Source organism: Ambystoma mexicanum, chromosome 6q (genome assembly GCF_040938575.1).
Source record: "Ambystoma mexicanum isolate Mex_15411 chromosome 6q, UKY_AmexF1_1, whole genome shotgun sequence".
NCBI lineage: Eukaryota > Metazoa > Chordata > Amphibia > Caudata > Ambystomatidae > Ambystoma > Ambystoma mexicanum.
Window position 1 is genome coordinate 1,134,699,501 of NC_090937.1, and position 18,534 is coordinate 1,134,718,034.

The 18,534-nt window shown below is 39.1% G+C and overlaps 1 protein-coding gene across 3 annotated transcripts in view; it reads left to right on the forward strand.

Moving 5' to 3' along the window:
• GABRG1 (gamma-aminobutyric acid type A receptor subunit gamma1) overlaps positions 1 to 18,534 on the forward strand; it is a 916,720-nt gene that overhangs the window by 383,926 nt on the left and 514,260 nt on the right. For all 3 annotated transcript variants that reach the window (XM_069631726.1, XM_069631725.1, XM_069631724.1), the window contains exon 3: positions 16,139 to 16,206. In XM_069631726.1, the coding sequence (XP_069487827.1) occupies positions 16,139 to 16,206 (68 nt within the window). The remainder of the gene's footprint in view (positions 1 to 16,138; positions 16,207 to 18,534) is intronic.

Sequence of the window (18,534 nt, forward strand, 5' to 3'; positions counted from 1 at the left end):
TCGACCACCAGCATGATCGCGTAGGACATATGTAAGCAGGTTAAGACCAATAGCAAGACGGAAACAAATGGGCGAGGCTAGCTCAGCCTTGAAGACAAGGAGCATAGGTAAATATGATTATGAAGCAGTATTTTCACAATTCCCATTATTGGAGAAGGGGGAGGACGACTATATAATGGCAACAAATAAAGAAAGGTAATTTAAGGTGCACATTGGCAAGTTTGACCTCTGGTGCAGGAAAATTGACTTATGTATTAGAGGATGACATCAGAATGAGGTTATTTATAGGTGACATGAAAGGGCTAATAGCAGCTATAATAGGGGAGAGAGCTGGCAACATTTGGAAACGAGCAGGACACGCCAGTGTGACTGCGCAAAACATGACTCATGATGGAGCACCATTTAATAAATGCAGAGAAGGCGTATGGCGAGCGCTCATTACAATATCCCGATACATCAGACATGGGTGCGATTAGAACTAGGAAGATGGGAGAGGATGAAGATCCTGTTGTTCATATTCAAAATATTCAGGACAGATGGCAGTATGAGACTTGTGAACGATGGGATAAAATGGTAGCATTATTTTGCCACATTTTGTGTCAGGGCTGCCTGAGACAATGCAGTGACAACTGAAATAACAGGTGGAAATGGAAGCAAATCCATGGCCAGCAATAAAATTGACAATAATGCATCACTGCCAATTAATGCAGGAAATAATTAAGACTTAAGAAGAAAGCATAGAACGGAAAGTAGGAGGAAGCAAAATGAAGTTCAGAGGAAGTTTTCCAAAATAGACATTGAAGGAGAGGTATTTGTGTTCAGTACCATTGGTGACCCCAGACACTCAAGAGGAACCAACTGTCAAGGTGACAATGGGAGGCAAGCCATTTTCATTCTTAGTAGACACTGGAGCTACTCGCTCCTGTGTCCGTGAGGGAAAATACCCAATGTCAGGTACTGCTGTGAATGCTCCAGGGTTTTCTGGAGCAACACATGTAGTTCCTTTTACAGGCTAATGACCAATTTCTGTAGAAGAACATGAGATGTCAAAGCCATTATTATGTCCTAGCAGACGCCAGTCAATATATTGGGATGTGACTTAATGACACAGCTTAACATGATGATATCTTTCACTGATGAAGGAATAGTGTGCTCTATTCCAGGGATACACTATATGAATGTGGTCGCGTTTATACTAGCCTTTACAGGTCAGAAAACATTATGAGGACCGCCTTTATAACCAAATGTATTTTTGTATGGCGTGGCTATTTTATTATCATGGTTACCCAGTTTGGCAGGTAAAATATTGAGAATACCGTATTCATTTTTGTTCAGACCAGAAATCCATATGGTTATGAAGAAGGGAGAAGGGCAGATTCTTACCTTAGAGTTAGAAGTAGCTGTGGTCGGAGAAGAAAGGGTGATGTTGGATGGGACAGATGATGAAGGAAGGGGATGTAGAAGAGTGATAGCCCTCAGTGAAGGATAAATGTCAACAGATTTCACAGATAAAAAACTGTTTAGAGATGACTACCCTGACAATGAACTAGTGTCTATATATAAAGCTTAATGTATGTATGTGTATGTTTGTCCGGCTATACAAATCCACACTGTTGAACCCACGTCTACCAAATTTTGCATGGATTTCTCTTTTGTCTGGGGCAAGACCATAGTCTATGTTTGGATGAAAAAATCTTACATGCAAATAAAATGTGGACGTGTGTGTGTATGTTTGGCCAGCTATACAAATCCACACTGTTGAACCCAGCACTACCAGATTTTGCATGGATTCCTCATATGTCTGGGGCAAGATTGTAGTATATGTTTGGATGCAACAATTTCACTCACTCTGTAGACACCCTCATTTACTGATGCTCACCCCGATTCACTACAGTAGGTACTAGAAGGAGGCAACATTTGGAAAAGTGTCTGAAGCAAAATGTTCGAGGTTTTGTCTATTCCTTTGAAATGTATTACTACTGCATACAATTCGAAAGTGTTTATTAAAGCATTTTTAAAGGGAATAAAAAAAAGAAAATATTAAAAATTGTTTTATCACGCCACTACAAATATAGGAAATAGCAGGGTTACAGTTTACTCAAGTTCATTCACAAGAAGAGAGCACAATCTTTCTTGACATTTTCTCAAATGTGGTGAAGCCATTGAGTGACTGAAACATGGCACACAAAAACGAACATCACTTGGAAAAGCTCCATCTGATGCAAAGCAAAAATCAATATCAAGTGCTTCTGAAACACAACAACAAACAGAAGCACGACTTGCTGACCAGAGGACAAGAGTAACTTTCTCCAGGGCAAATGAGATGCCAAAGCAAACTGAAACAAGACTTTCTGACAAGAGCAGCATCGTCCAGGGCACTTGATACACCACTTGATCAGGACATTGGCAACGCTGGGTACCCCAGGTTTTTTTTATAAGTATCATCTATTGGATTAAAGTAAAGAACACAGAAATACCACAGAGAATGGCATTGGTAAAAAGAAGACTGTCATTTTTTCAGGAAGACTTAGAGAAGGTGCCAGAGTTCTTGTGGGCCAAGAACCCATATTATGTAGGTTTATTAAAAGGGCTAGGTGCAGTTAAAATTAAATTAAAACCAGGAGATCTTTTACCACATGCAAAGCAATACCCCATGTCTGGAAAAGCAAATGAAGGTATATTTGAGGCCATTTCTGCTTTAATGAAGCAAGGCATATTGTTGCCTTCAGACTCATCATGTAACACGGCTGTGCACCCTGTGAAAAAAACAAAGGGTGGGTCATAGAGATTTCTTCAGGAAATTCACCCCTAAATAATATAGTCACAGCTAAGTTTTCTTTAGTTCCACATCCTGCGACGATACTGTGTAACATTCTGTCCGCAGCCAGATATTTACAGTTGTCGATTTAATGAATGCATTCTTTTCAATTACCCTTCCTTTTCATATAGAAATACACGCCTGAAACATACTGGTTTGACCGAGCAGTATGGTGGGTCCAATTCCATTTTTAATTGTCCTTCAGATGTACTTAGTTAATGTCTAAGTCGAAAGTGCAATAATGCAGTATGTGGATGACATTTTGGTGTGTGGTGAAACAGAGGAAAGTTGCAGTGCAGACTCAGTTAAACTTATGACCATTCTCTCAGAGAAAGGATACAAGGTGTATAAGGAGAAATTACAATATTGTCAAGAATTCTTGTATATAGGACAGTTTATCTCTCATGATGGGAGAAAAGTGACACCTGAAAGAGCAGAAGAAATCATGAAAACGGTAGCACCTAAAGCAGTGAGGGAAATGTAACGGTTTCTAGGCCTATGCAATTATTGCAGGACTTGAGTTTTTGATTACAGTACATACATTCGACTACTTTTAAAAGGGCTCAAAGAAGAGCAGGTAGATAAAAGTACAATAACATACAGATGAGATGACTGAGGACTTCAAAGAAATGAAAAAAGCAATTAGTACAGTTCCTGTGTTGGGGATCCCAGATTGCAACAAAGAGATTTATGTATTCTCCCATTCGAATGGAGAAGTCAGGACAGCAGTTCTTACACAGAAGACAACATTAGGACATGGGCACAAACCATTGGTCTATTATAGTGGGATTTTAGATCCACTAATGAAGGAACACTATTGCTGTGAGAAACCTTGTGCTGCTATTACATTTGGAATTGAAAAAGCTTAAAGTATAACAATGGGGTGCTCAGTAACGCTATTTGTATAGCATGCATTTTTTGCAATTTTAGAGAAACCCAAAGGTGTATTGACTGCACAAAGAGCATCAGGGTATGAGGTGATTATTTCCAACGCTGCGATTACAATTGTTAGATGTAAGACAGTGAATCCAGCAATGTTTATTGCAGACCAAGTAGTAGAGGATGACTATGTACATGATTGCACAACATATATTTTGAATTATAATGAAATCCCCCAAGTTAGAGAACATGCTATTGGGAGGGTGGAAGTTGTTTTTATTGATGGTTATTCGGATAGGCTTATAGAAGCATTTAATCTTCTGTTGACCCTAGCAGTCATAAAATGCTCAGCGCATTCTAAACAAACAGATTTTATTTCATGCAGAAACAAAGCCACAGACGTAGATGCCAAAAAAGCAGCCTATCATCCACTTAGTTTAGAGAAAGAAGACATTAAACAAATGACAGGAAAATGGATTTTAGGAAAGGTGGGCTTACAATGCTGTTTGTTGTTCAGTTAATTGAAATACAAGGTTGAATTCCACAAGAAGAACAAGATTTATGGAGAAAGCAGGGGTGCTTTTTATCCACCACTGAGGCAATATGGAAGCAGGATAGCACTGGAAAGCCAATTATGCCTCTAGGATAATTGAGCATAGCGCTGGGGCAGCTTCACTACCCAGCACACAATACTCGAGAGAGAGTCTTGCCGCAACAATTGCAGAAGAATTGTTCTTACCCAATCTCCTGGAGCATGTGGCACAGTTCATTGTGAATTGCATAGTGTCAGAAATTCACTGCAGGGCACACTTTGCAAACTGTAAGAGGAGCCATTCCTAGACCCAATGGACCATTTCAGCATTTGCATATCGATTATGTAGCTATGCTACAGATATGCAATGGCTACAGATATATGCTGGTCGTATTATGTCCTTTTTCTAGATGGATAGAAGCAGGTCCATGCACACACCCTGATGCCCAGTGTGCTGTCAAGTTCCTTGTATGCAAGGTCTTCCCCAGATGCAGGGGTGCAAAGTTTTGCTGTTTGACAATGGACTGCACTTTGTAACTGAACTTTTTGAGTAGATAGTACTTCTGTTGGGTAAAAAACATACATTTTCCTCTGCTTATCAGCCACAAGTGAATCGCATCTGTGAACGCTTCAACGGATTGTTGAAGGAGCGCATAGCCAAATTGAAGATGACTCTGAAAAAGGGATGGCTACGTTGCCTGCCCCTTACTTTATATGCCCTAAGAAATCTGCTTGGTTCAGATCACCATCTAACTCCTCATGAGTTGGAGACTGGACGCTGTATGAGAACCCCATTGACTCCCAAGACTAGTGTAAGAACTGATGCCCACAGTGTAGAGAAGGCACTAGGTGACGCAATGCACCATTACTTAACAACAATGATTGCAAGTGTTTCTTTTATGTTTCAACAGACAAAGAACAGAAGGGAGGGGGTCTATAATAAGTAAATAAGGCAATCAATCTTGTGAAACAGACAATCTGCTGAAACCTCCCAGGCTGTATCCAGGAAACTGGGTGCTAGTGCGCACATTCATATTCACCTGGAGTACGCCCAGCTTTGAAGGGCCTCATGAAGTAGAGGAAGCTATCCCCACTAAAGTGAAATTTAAGGGACGAAGAGCATGGCTACATCTACACAACATCAAACCATATAAAGGCAAAACGTGTGTCTCTCCCGAAGACATCCCAAGACAAGCAAGAGAAGTAGTTCTGTGTGTGCTGATCCATCCAAACAAAGCAAGAGAAGTAGTTTGTGCATGCATACTTGCCAAATGGCTAGAAATGAGAATAAGGAGAATGAAGTGCACACAAGCACTATATAGATCAGGGTTCAATGTTTTTCAAAACCAACCAAAGATCATTGGTTTTCAAATTTGAAAAGGAGAAAATAGACTTGCAGCTATCTTGGAACACTCCTTTTAGAAAGGAGAAAGAGACAATTGGAGAAGAGTTCAGACTTTGAAGAAGAAAGACGAGCCTTGACCATCATTTATGATACCCATCATTACACTAGTATACACATTATTATCTGCTATTTTTTCATACATAGTGCAAACGTATCCAGCCCTAATATGAAGAGGAATAAATACTATCACCTTTTTGGAGGACCCCAAAAATAATTGTATTGTCTGGAGAGTGATAATCACAATAATACTCCGATGTTTGATATACACGTGATAGAAAGGAGATAACACATTTGCATAATGAAGCTAATACAAATGGAGAGGCTTCAACATTTTAGAAGTTCATTGCCGTCCAGATAGTCAGTGGGGTTTCATGGAATATTGATGATATCAGTTGGTATTTTTCTCCTTATTATGGCATTACTAACGGCCGCAGAAAATTGCACAAAAATGGATGGTAAAAATAATCTATTATAGTTCCCACTAAAGGCACACACAGTCTGTTTTGCAAATATCCCTAGGAGTTTATTTCGATTTAAAAGGGATGTTGAGAAGAACCATGAAGGTATAAATAGATATGTTGAAATTCTGTTCGTTTAAAGAATAACCTATGGTTCCAGACAAAGCTGTTATGTTTGTTCCCTAATACCATATGCCATGAGTGCAGCAAGAACATTTATTACAAGAGAAATGTCTACACATCATGCAAAATGTCTGTCATCTAGCAGCGTGCACAACCAGAGGGAAGTTTTGGGGGAAAAAGAGCTATGGTACGATAGCAATCAAAAATGTTATTTCCATACGAAGACATCTATGTGAAGACAAGAAGGATGGAAAAGCAAGAAATGTGTGTATGTGTGTATCCATGCCAGATTGGAGAATGAATAAAGGTTGTCCAGATGAAGAAGCTGAATTGCTCAGACATAACTGAAAAACCAGGAGAACCACGATGTGGAGAGAGACCTCAGCTTGTCATATATGGATGTATGTTCACCAGTACTGGATGGGAAGAAGGGCTATTGGTATGCCCTGCACACTGCACATCTATTGAAGAAAGAATCACAAGGCATAGTGCAGATAGTGAGTGACAAATTCCTGGCATCATGAGCTAAGTACTCAAAGTTACACACATGGGTCTACAACAAAGCAGGACCAGTTTCTATAATACCACTGAGGAATGCAACAACATGCTTCCAGAATGATGGCATGATCCTGGTTGGAAAAAGTAAAAGATTTCCACATATAGTCCCAGGAATTAATAGAGGAACTGCAGTGTTAAAGGATGGATATTGGGCCTGTGGATCCAGAGCCTACATGCAGTTACCTAACAATTGGGGAGGAATCTGTTTTATAGTAATTCTATTTGTACCAGCATTGGTGATTCCCCGAAGAGACCTCCATATGGATGAATTTCTGAAAATGGATGAACACTTGAGGATGAATAAATCATCCAAACTCTGCTGACTAAAGAGAAGTAATTGTTTCTCAGCAAAATCAATGGAGCCCTATGAGAATATTCCAGATGAGCACAAACTGTTCAGCAAGATAGCAATGATAATGACAGCTATATTTTTGCCAGGACTTCAAGCTGCAGTAAATGCCAAGTACCTACAGATTGCAGGATGGGAGTTGCTGCAGACGATCAATGCAGCAATAATAGAATTCAGAACAATCAGAGAGGAATTGAGAACCATAAGTCTGATGACTCACAAGAACAGGTGTGTCCTGTACTTAATTACAGAAGTGGAAAGAAAGTGTGTGTGCCAAGGTCAGCCCTTCTTGCTGTACATTCACACCATCTCACAATGGAGGAAATGGAACCCTGACAGAAGCAATAACCATGTTGTCAAATTTTGACACAAAGATGGTGGACTAAGTAGATGAAATTGACGATGATGATAGGTTTACATCTCTGTTCTCATGGATTCCAACCTGACTAGCAAATGCTTTCAAAATGCTTACACTTAACACTTACTAGTGTTAGTATTGATAGGATTTTGTCTCATAAGGATCATCGTGGGAGAATGATTGATTGGTTATTTATAATGCACTTAATAACCTGAGGGTTCTAAGCGCGGACCCGGGAATTGAACCTGCGTTGCTTTGTGTCATCTTGCTTCCAAGGTGAACACATTGCCCCTGAGCTATCCTCCCAAGACCAATGCAAGAAGACAGCCAAGAAAGCTATTGGGATGAATATAATGATTGATATTGATGCTGGAACAGGTGAACAGATGCAAAATGAAGCCAGTACCCGTGTGAATATAAAGAAAAGTATCATTGCACCTCCAGGAACCAAGCTTCAATACCCAAGGATCGGAAATGATAGATAGGACATTGGATATTCTGTTTACCATCTGGAGAGTGCTGTCACATGACATGGAGTGTGGGTGAACACATAAAAAGTGCAGGCCACATGAGGGGGGTGACAAAATATTTGGACCCCAAAAAAGAAGTAGGATGAAGAGAAGATGCTTATAAGTGATGAAGAGGAGATAAAGATCATGGAAGAAGAGAATTTGGTCAAAAATTCGATCACAGCGGGAATGTAGAGGAGCAGGTAAATGCTTTCTTGCCAGTTCCCGCCTCCTCACCACTGTCATATTGGAACAGTCGAAGAAGAGACATATATGGGACCCCCTGCATCATTCCTTTACAGCATTGAGAATATGAGAGACGTAATGCACTCAGACAGCCATACAGAATGTACCCTTGCACTGAAAATCTGGAAGCATGTCGCATGGAAGAAAGTTGCATGGAAGAAGGTTGCTTGCCAAGATGTCAGAATGCATCAATGAATATTATTTATGGACGTTAACGTGACATCTGTCAAGGGCAAAGTGGTGTCATGAAGAAGACATATGGACCTATGTTGAAACGATATAAAAATACTAAGTAACAATGTAACTGGAGAATTAAGAGTAACATGAACCTAAAGCTAAAGTATTCATGGATATAAAGAAGGTGAAGTAACTTACTGACCAATAACTGTAAATACGCAGTAACACAAGGTAAAAAGAAAACCAAAAAAGCTTGCTATAGAGGAATATATTTTTTTAAAAAAATGTTTTATTATTATTGAATATAGTTGAAATTACAACAACTTTTTCAATGTATACATAATAAAATCCAGTTTTTCAAAATATGAACAATGAAACAAACATTATTATACATTTACAGATAGACATCTTCCAAGTGGAAAAGTTTTTACAAGAAGATTAACAATGCAATTCATTTTCATTCCATATTCAAGGCTTTTAAAAAATTAATGGTGGCAATCCATATGCTTATACACTCAGTTGCAGCTAGAGCAACCCATCTGCTACTGGGATCCATTTGTGCAAAATGATTAGCAAAATCATAGCAAAAATATCTGGGCTGTCTCTTATTCAGTGCTTGTTGTCTAATGCCATTTAAAGTGAGTAAGTTAACACCAGTACCCAAGCCAGCCACAAAACCAGTTTGTGCTGGGTCACGTTGACAAGCTGCAGATGACCAGAGATTAAAATCTCTTAATACTAATTTGGTGAAAATTCTTCCTGGAGCATCCAATAACGCTATTGGACGATAACTTTTAGCGCCATGCGATCACCCTTTTTGTAAATCGGGATAATCACGGACGAACGCCATGAGTATGGTATATTTTTAGTTTGCAAAATGTGATGAAATGCATTGCTCAGAATTAGCGCCCATTCATTTATATTTTGTTTAAACATCCAGTTTGTAAGCCCGTCAAGGCCTGCTGCTCTTGACGAGGACGATGTTTTGATAAAAGATTAAATAATGTTTTTTGTGCAATGCAAATCCCAACATTTTGCAGAGCTGCTATTATAATTGTAACAGCTCATCTTGGGATCATCATATAGTGTGGAAAAGTGTGTAACCCACACAGATTCAGATACACCATTAAATTGAAGGTAGACTTGGGGTGCTGTGCTACATTTATTCAGCAGCTCCCAGACCAGGGCAGAGTTTTTATTACGATGCGCTTGTAGAAAATTCTCACTATCTAGTTGATATAATGCGGCCTTCCTTGACCGTACCCAATTTCGATATCTTGATCTGGCAGTTCTAACTGCTTTAATCTGGTCATTTAGTGGTAATATCCGAAGTGTTCTGGTCTCTCTTCTGTAAGCTTTCTTTCTCTCACAGACAGCTAGATCAAACCCATGAACGTGACTCCTAGGTGGCCTATTACGGGTAGGATGAAGATTCGCAAAGGTGCTTAATACATCTATATAGGATTCAGCCCTTTGAGAACTTTGACTATTTAGAATAGCTCCATTCAATGCCAGTAGTTTGTTAATAGACCACTTAAATCGATTTTTGCCTTTATTGACTGATAAGATCTGTTTGTAACAAAGTGCAGTTTTTGAACGATTTGTCAATTTGACTGACCAGAATAACGCTAGGAGATGGTGATCACTAGTTGTTTGTTTTACAACAACAAATTTGTTGGTGTTCATAATCAATTGTAGATTTTGAAATGCCTCGCTCCCAGGTGTTCATTGAGGGGATGTCACCTGTGATCGCACCATTTGCAATTTTCAAATCTAGATCTTCCATAAAGGACATCCATCTTACTCCGTCACGATTTTTACTCCTTATATTAGACTCAACGCAAGAGAGGTTTAGATCACCCATTACTAGAATTCCAGAAATGTTGCCCTGAGCAGAAATCAGTTCAAAGAGAGATGAAAGAGCAGTATAAAAACTATCATCAGTGATGCCCATGGGATTTCGATACAGATTGATGAGAGCGTATATCTGAGAGTTGAAGGAGATCTTAACCAATTGCATAAATTTGTTTGGTGCTTGCAGGGGGAGATTTTGTAGCCCTTACTCACTTTCACCGCAACTAACAAACCAGCTGTAGGTCTACCTTTGCCACTGTGTTCTGCTGGAAGAAGAATAAGCTCATGGTCATCCCATGTAGGAGGCTTTAGTAACCATGTTTCTTGTAATGCTACTATATCATATGTGTTCAACTGGTTATTTAATGTCCATTGCAAGTGAGAAGAGCCTCGGGTGTTCCAGCAAGCAAGTGAGATTTCAGTGAGGGGAAAATGTATTCGTGGTTATGAGCAAGAGTTAGCAGAGACCAAAGAATCTGGAAGTGAATCTTTAGTACAAAAGTTGCAGACACATATGGGTTGAGGAGTGGTACCAGCAAGGGGTTCATTGGCATCAATCTCCTTGGAAGGCTGCCGTGCTGGATCTTGTGATAGTAGGAAACCAAGATTGAATAGGTCCATTCTAGCATTCCATAAAGTATTGCGGACAATTCCAGATTTTATCCACAATCTAACTATGGAAAGATTCTTGTCACAGAGAAACTCTATTTGATCCAAATCAGTGGAAGAAATAGCATCCAGACCCTCAATATCTCCAAAAATATTAAGGACACTAGCACGACATAAGTCGTATTTTGGGAAGGGCCTGTCTCGACACTTCAAAATTAGGGTATGGAACAAATTGAATTTCTTTGACAAGGCAGCACTAGCCTCATTTATATGAGATTTGGTGCCAGCTTTACCAGTTTCTGAATTCTTTCTGGTATTTTGTTTCATGAAATCTTGTTTACAACGACTATTGAATGGAGGTGGTTTAGGATTTAAACAAATATCAGGTCTATTGTTAAATGAAAAAACCCCACTTACACTACTGTTGGGAGGCTTATGTATATGAGAAGGCTGGCCGTTAACATTTGAAGCTTCAGGCAAAACCTCTGAGATTCTTTTTAGTAAATAAGAATCTACCGCTGCTCTTAATGAGCTTAGACGATCATCACGATCATCACCGCTTGTTGTAGGGGCGACTGTATGCGCTAGCTTGACTGCACCTGTTGAAATTGCCTCACAATGTGCGGTCAGGGTCGTCTGTACAGCAGGCGATGATTGGCTTGTTCGTATGTTGTCAGCAACCATATCATTATTTGTAATTTCATCACAAATATCTATGGAGATAGCAGGGATACAAATGGGAACTTTTAAGGCTCCTACCGAGGGATTCATTTGAGACTGTTTTTTGTACCAACCTTAGTTGACACAGCTTTTGATTTTCTATTATTCACTGCTGTGTGACTATTTTCTTGTGGCTTTTGCTTAGGGCAACCACGAGAATTAGAATTAACAGCAGGTTCATCAGCAGTCTTCGCAGGGGAGTCTACATTAATCCAGGACTCATTATTTTTTTCGACCATAATTTCTTCAACACACTCAAATGGTCGGATAATTTTAGAAAATGCTGGTAACACTGAATTAGTGGTTAAAGGGACCTTGCTTGAAGCTTCTAAAGTCAGAATACGTTGCATGATGGAAACACTAGAATTTTCGATCAAGCCCTGCTGAGGTGATACATATATTTCAAGGAGAGTGATTCTTTGCTCCAGGTTTTTTAAAGAGAGACTTTTATTAGATTTAAATGTATTATCTCTCATCCAATCACTAATATGGTCTAGCTTGTTCGTTTGAATGACTATTTTCTGGTCCAGTGATTCAAAGAGCTTAAATAGGCTAGATATAGTGGTATTAATGGCCCCCAGGGTGATTTCTATAAGGGCAGGATTAACTAATATAGAAAAGGAATAGTTTGTTTTTTCCTATCAGTAGTTAGACATCGACGAGGTGTAGGTTGTAGAAAAGAAACCTCATCATCCTGTCTTGTCGAGTCCATAGAACATGGTTGTGCATAATCAGTCATGACTGAGTCCCTCAAACTTTCTAAGTCCCTGCACTCCGGGGGAACAGGGCATGGGGGTGAAAGAGACTTAATTGGGCTAACTTGTCCCACGTCTTCAATAATTACTGATGCCACCAAGCCATTCATAATAGACGTAGTCCGTGCAGAAGTACGGCTTTCATTTGATAAGTCTCCAATCTCTTGCATAGATTATTCTAAAACTGTAGCAAATGTTTGAACGGATTTAAGATTTTTGATAGGAGAATGTGATACAGTTAATAGAGTTTGATCTGAGATAGTGATGCTCAAGGGGAGAACAGGAATCTCATTATTTGAAGAGAAATTTTTGGGTGAACTCAAAACACTTGGAGCGCACTTTGACGAGGGCAAGTCAATAGATGAACTCACAGGAGATGCCAAATCGATCGGATCTGTCAATGCTCTACCACTTTGCAATGTCTCGTAAAAATTACGAATGTCATGTTGACTAGGAGTTTTATTAATTGGTGTTAAGATTATATTTTTCTTTAAAATACGAGTGCCACTTTTAGGCTTATCCTGTATTTTGGAAATATTCTTATTCATGGGAGTTTGTGGGAGAGGTTCTCGATCCGATGAACTTGGCATAGTACTAGATGGGTTCACCATTGAATCTCTAGTAATCTCCAAAGGCATGCCTGTTTTCAAGGTAAACATTAAATGATTCACGTGCAAAAGTTTAAAATTGTATAACTTCTCCCTTTTAAAAATTAGGTATCAAGACACACAATATTATTAGCAGGCATTGGAAGATGTGCTAAAATCAAGCAGACAAAATCTCTGGACTATATGTCTAGAGTTAAAATTGCAGCGAATATTACCAATAACTGACGCAATCACATCACCACCATTCGGCAACAGCCACACAACAGCACGGTTAGCGGCCTTGTCACCGCCGGGCTTAACGCTGCAAGGGTGTATGGGCGGGTGCTTTATGGGTGTAATCGGTCACGTGATGTCCGACGTGACAGGCACCGGTCCCGCCTCGAAGTCCTGCCCACGGAGTCCTGCAAGAGCTTAGACTACTCGTAGTGCAGGAAATGTCCAAATGAAGATGAAAGCGTTCGTTTTCCAACGTGGATTAGAGCAGGTAGTGAGCAACAGAATACGCCGCTCGGGCAGATGGGTGGGTGCTTTATGGGTGTAATCGGTCACGTGATGTCCCACGTGACAGACACGGGTCCCGCCTCGAAGTCCTGCCCACGGAGTCCTGCAAGAGCTTAGACTGCCCGCAGTGCAGGAAATGTCCAAATGAAGATGAAAGCGTTTGTTTTCCAACATGGATTAGAGCAGGTAGTGAGCAACAGAATACGCCGCTCGGGCAGATGGGCGGGTGCTTTATGGTGTAATCGGTCACGTGATGTCCCACGTGACAGGCACCGGTCCCGCCTCGAAGTCCTGCCCACAGAGTCCTGCAAGAGCTTAGACTGCTCGCAGTGCAGGAAATGTCCAAATGAAGATTAAAGCGTTCGTTTTCCAACGTGGATCAGAGCAGGTAGTGAGCAACAGAATATATAACGTAGAGGAATATATAACGTAGTATGGATGGTCATATCAGGAAAATGGACGCTGGCTCACAATGAAATTAACCAAGCTACCTCACAGTCAGGAAGAGGTTGTAAGAATCAGGAAACATAGAAAAAAAGTTTTGTGCATAGAGATGACAATGAGTCAAGGTTGGCCCAAAAAGAAGATGCTATTTTTAAAGGATAAGCACAGAGCACAAAGGGAGTACATGGATACACTCTGAAGGTGGACATTCTTCTTGGATGTAGGAAGACGAAAACATCTGTGAGAGCCACTCTGCTGGTCAATTAAAAGTGGATAAAGTTCATATGAGATAGAGCGAGCAAGTTTCTAGAGGCCAATAGGAGAAATATCCTACAAAATGAAATAAAATGGCAGTAAATGGAAGGCTGACATTAACAAATTAGTGGTCTTTTCACATGTGACTCAGAAGTAATATACAAAGGCTATTCATTAGAGTCTTAAGCTAAGATAATGGTGTGCTCACTCTCCCAGGACAGTGAGCAGCAACAAGGTCAACTGCAAACGGAATACTTTGGCTGATGGCCTACCAATGACAGATGATGGACTAATTGGGCAAATGGGGAGTAGTCTGATGGGATTTACATACCTAGGTTTTGTTTCATGTACATGCTGCTAACAAGCCAAATGTCCAAGGTTCGGATAGGATGCCAACCATTCAGTGGGGTTGTGGGACAACCTAAAATACAATGTTGCGAGAACCAATCCGCTGTTATGTCAATTATAATAAGTACTATATGTGTTTAGAGGTAGTTTGAGGCATGCCCACAGATAATGGGTAGCCAATGATGAACTAATCCTTATGTTCTATAAGTAGCTGTGTTCCCTTCACCAATACCTACCCTTGATAGGTATTGTATTTTGCCACGTAGAATGATGTCATAGATGATGCATATTGCGGTATAAGACCTCTATGTGATCAAGCTGCTGTGTGAGTGCGTAAGCATCAGTCCAATGTCTACCAGTTGACCATACTATTGAATTGATAATAAAGTAGTACTTTTCCATATTCCTTGAGTCTCTATGATTATTTGGTTGGTGGCCATTATTGTAATTCCATCTAACACAAAAGACACTTCTGGGTGCTACAGCGCATGTTTACAAAAATACAACTGCATTATTGTTGGAAAGTGTTGGCAGTTTACAGACTGTTCCTTGTCCCTTTCGATCAGTCTCTCTATCTAGACATACACAACCTTACTAATACTTGACCTTCGAGCAGATGCAGAAAACATACTCACACAATGTGAGTGCACACAGCAGACCTTCATAGAGAACCCCAACAAAGCTAAGCATTCATTATTGAGGTACGATTTGATTAAAATCAGAACCTCCTTAACCAGTCTGAAAAGCCTCAAATCCTTTTCTTTGTGTGAAAAGTCCTGTTTGTATGTCCTCCCATATATTAGAACATTTCTAATCCCTCTGTGTGTCAAGAGTTACTTCGTTTTCATCTATACCTAATAGAAACTAATGAGACAAATCATATATGGTATACATTATGGTATACATATGGTACACATTATGGTATACATTAGATCCTTCTGCCAGTGCCTGTAATTAATGTGGAGAAGGTCTTATACAAGACCTGAAACACATCTTAGTACTTTGTTCCTCCACTTTGGTACTGAGCAGAAATACTTTGAAAAATGTGTGCACAACATCACACACATTGCTACGCAAGATTTTTAGTACAGGTTGGGAAAAGAAATTGCATTGTCAATCACCGTGTTAAAACTTTTGAATTAACTGAATTTCATCAAAATTAGTTTGTGATTGTAGTTGAAACGATGATGCCATGTCTTATGTTTCCTTTATAGTTTATTTCAATCCTTCAGATCTCATGGTTATTAAAGGAAATGTTATCTACTTTCAAACTAGTTTCAGCTAATTTTATACTGTGTTAATTTTAGTCTTCGATATGATCGATAACTGTATTTTGGACTTTAATCCATCTCTAATAATTGAAATTGATAATTTATTATTCTCTTTTTTAGCTTATTATAATATTGTTATAGATTTTTGTACTTCTTAAATTGATGAAATGTATAAAGTCATTCTTTTTTTCTCTGTGACTAAATGCACACAAAGAAACTGCAATGTGACAAAATGCAGACAATTCAGAAAGAGCATGTTCTAGTACTTGTTTTTAAGAATATTGTGGATCATGGTAATGCTGTAGACCAATCCAATGAGTGCAATGAGTCAAATTTTAATACCCTGCTCTTTACATTTTAGTGAGACCAACAGTAATTGACATTGATGTGTATGTCAATAGCATTGGTCCAGTGGATCCGATCAACATGGTGAGTACATTCCCTGAAAAATGATTTTCTTTGTTTTGTGTTTAAACCACCTAATACCATATTGTTGAAACCTACATATGCACTGTGTGTCACATTACAGGGAATTATGTGTTGTAATTATTTGTCAGTACAAGGGCTTCATGATAATTTGTACGACCACACAGCCTCCCTTCGTGTATTTCAACAATACTGTTGTTATTAACTTTGATGTGTCTGTGTTTTAGACATTAAATAACCGACTGTGTGAGAAATGGCAATTCTCTGTGTGTTGATACATTTTTACTTTGTATTTGTACACTAATATCAGGAAGTTGTGAAATACGTCTACACTTCACTTGAACATTGTTTTTGTTTCTTAATAGTCAACTTAGTCTCGTGTTTCAAACTGTCAAGTGGGAATAATTTGTTTTGTATTTTTTGTTGGTCAAAACATGTTGAGAATTGTAAAGTCTTGATCTGTTACTGTGGCACCAATTTGAATTAAATGTTTTTTTACTGAAGTTACTTTAATGTATTTTAAGATGGCTAGGCAAAATGTACCTTTAAATTATCTGGATGCTCTACCACAACATTGAACTAGATCGGAAAAGGAATTCTCCACATCAGTATGTGAAAAGAAAAGGGAAATATTATTACAGAATTAAACAACCAAACCATTCTTCTCGAGAAATGGCTTGATTCAAAATGATAAAAGGGAAAATAGTGGTCACTTAAAGATCTGTATGGTAGTGAGTAGGCAAGCACTGTAATAGAGAGGCAACACAAAATAAGAGGTACATATGGAGACTAGACATGCTATTCACTAGGGCACATAACCAGTGGCAACATTGGAATGAGCAAATGGAGGCCTGGAGCAAATAACCAAACACCAAACTAAGAGTGTGCCAGTGGCACAAGGAATTCTGTGAGATGTAGTTGAACATATGGGACCATCAGTGAGTGGCTTCCACTTCATGGTTTGTCCGGATTATCCAAGGTGTTTGACTCGTTGAAGCAAAACTCAAAGCAAAGAGATGTTTATTTGCATTGGCAACTTGCCAGTAAACTTTCAGATCCATTTAGTTCTAAGAGGAAATGCTAGAACCTTTTTAGGCAGCATGCTGTGGGTTCTTTTACCAGTAACTTTGAAGGAAAATGCTGCTTTTGCCTGTGAGTACATTCCCTGAAAAATTATTTTCTTTGTTTTGTGTTTTAACCACCTAATACCATATTATTGAAACATACATATGCACTGTGTGTCACATTACAGGGAATTACGTGTTGTAATTATTTGTCAGTATAAGGACTTCCTGAAAAATACTTCAGATATGTTTGCATTGTCTTGACCACAGCCTGGCCAATGCTCCTAGGCTAGTTGCATAGATGTCTGATGAAAAAAAATTGTCATCAGACCTTGGGTCGCCAATTGTAGTGAAGACTACTGATGGATATTAAGTTCATTTGTGTTTTGCGGATAAATAAAATGCAAATAATTGCGCATCAAAGATACCAAATATTTATAGAAAAAATATGTCCGAAACGAAACTTTAAGTAAGTAACTTCTTTACTTTATCTATTTAGAAGAAGCAGAAATGATATGCCAATGCATTTCGGACCCATACTTGGTCCTTCATCAGGACGAATTTCTGCAGAGAAAAACACAAATAGAGAAAACAAGAAAAAAACAGTCATGTGGAGTACTTACATAAAGCCATTAAACTGATTGCCACAATTAACCATCTCAAGTAGAACAAATACCTGCAATTATGTCTGTCCTTGTCACTTATTCATCATAGTAATGTTTCTATTGTCCTCATGATGTTTCCATTCACATCAAGCAATGAGTTGCACCATTATTTCCAAAGTTGAGATGTGTCAAAAATATCCTACTAGTTTCAGTGTACAGTCTCGAGTAGACTGATAATACACAGCTTTGCATCTATGAGACATTCAAATGTAATCATATAAATGAGACCCAAATTCTTTCATCAACATACAAAAATAGTCATCTCTTTTAGAATTAAAATGTTGTATCCTACAATGTTATGGTAGAGGTACACATATCTTATTATGTATATTGCTGTATGAGATGCCATAAGATAGGGTACCAGCACTCTTCAGTGGCAGGCAAGCTTTCCGCCCAGCAGTCACGTCTCTTGTCCCCCAAAACTGGTTAAGAAACAAGCTGCCAGCTAACTTTGAAATCTTTTTGACACCTTACCCTTTTGACTTTTGAGCATCTGTAGCTCCAACAATAGCTCTGCGTGGATCCTACGTTTGTTACTGGATAAGTCAAAAAGAGCATTCACAAAATGGAGAGTGTTGTACACCTGCATATTGTCAAATCCT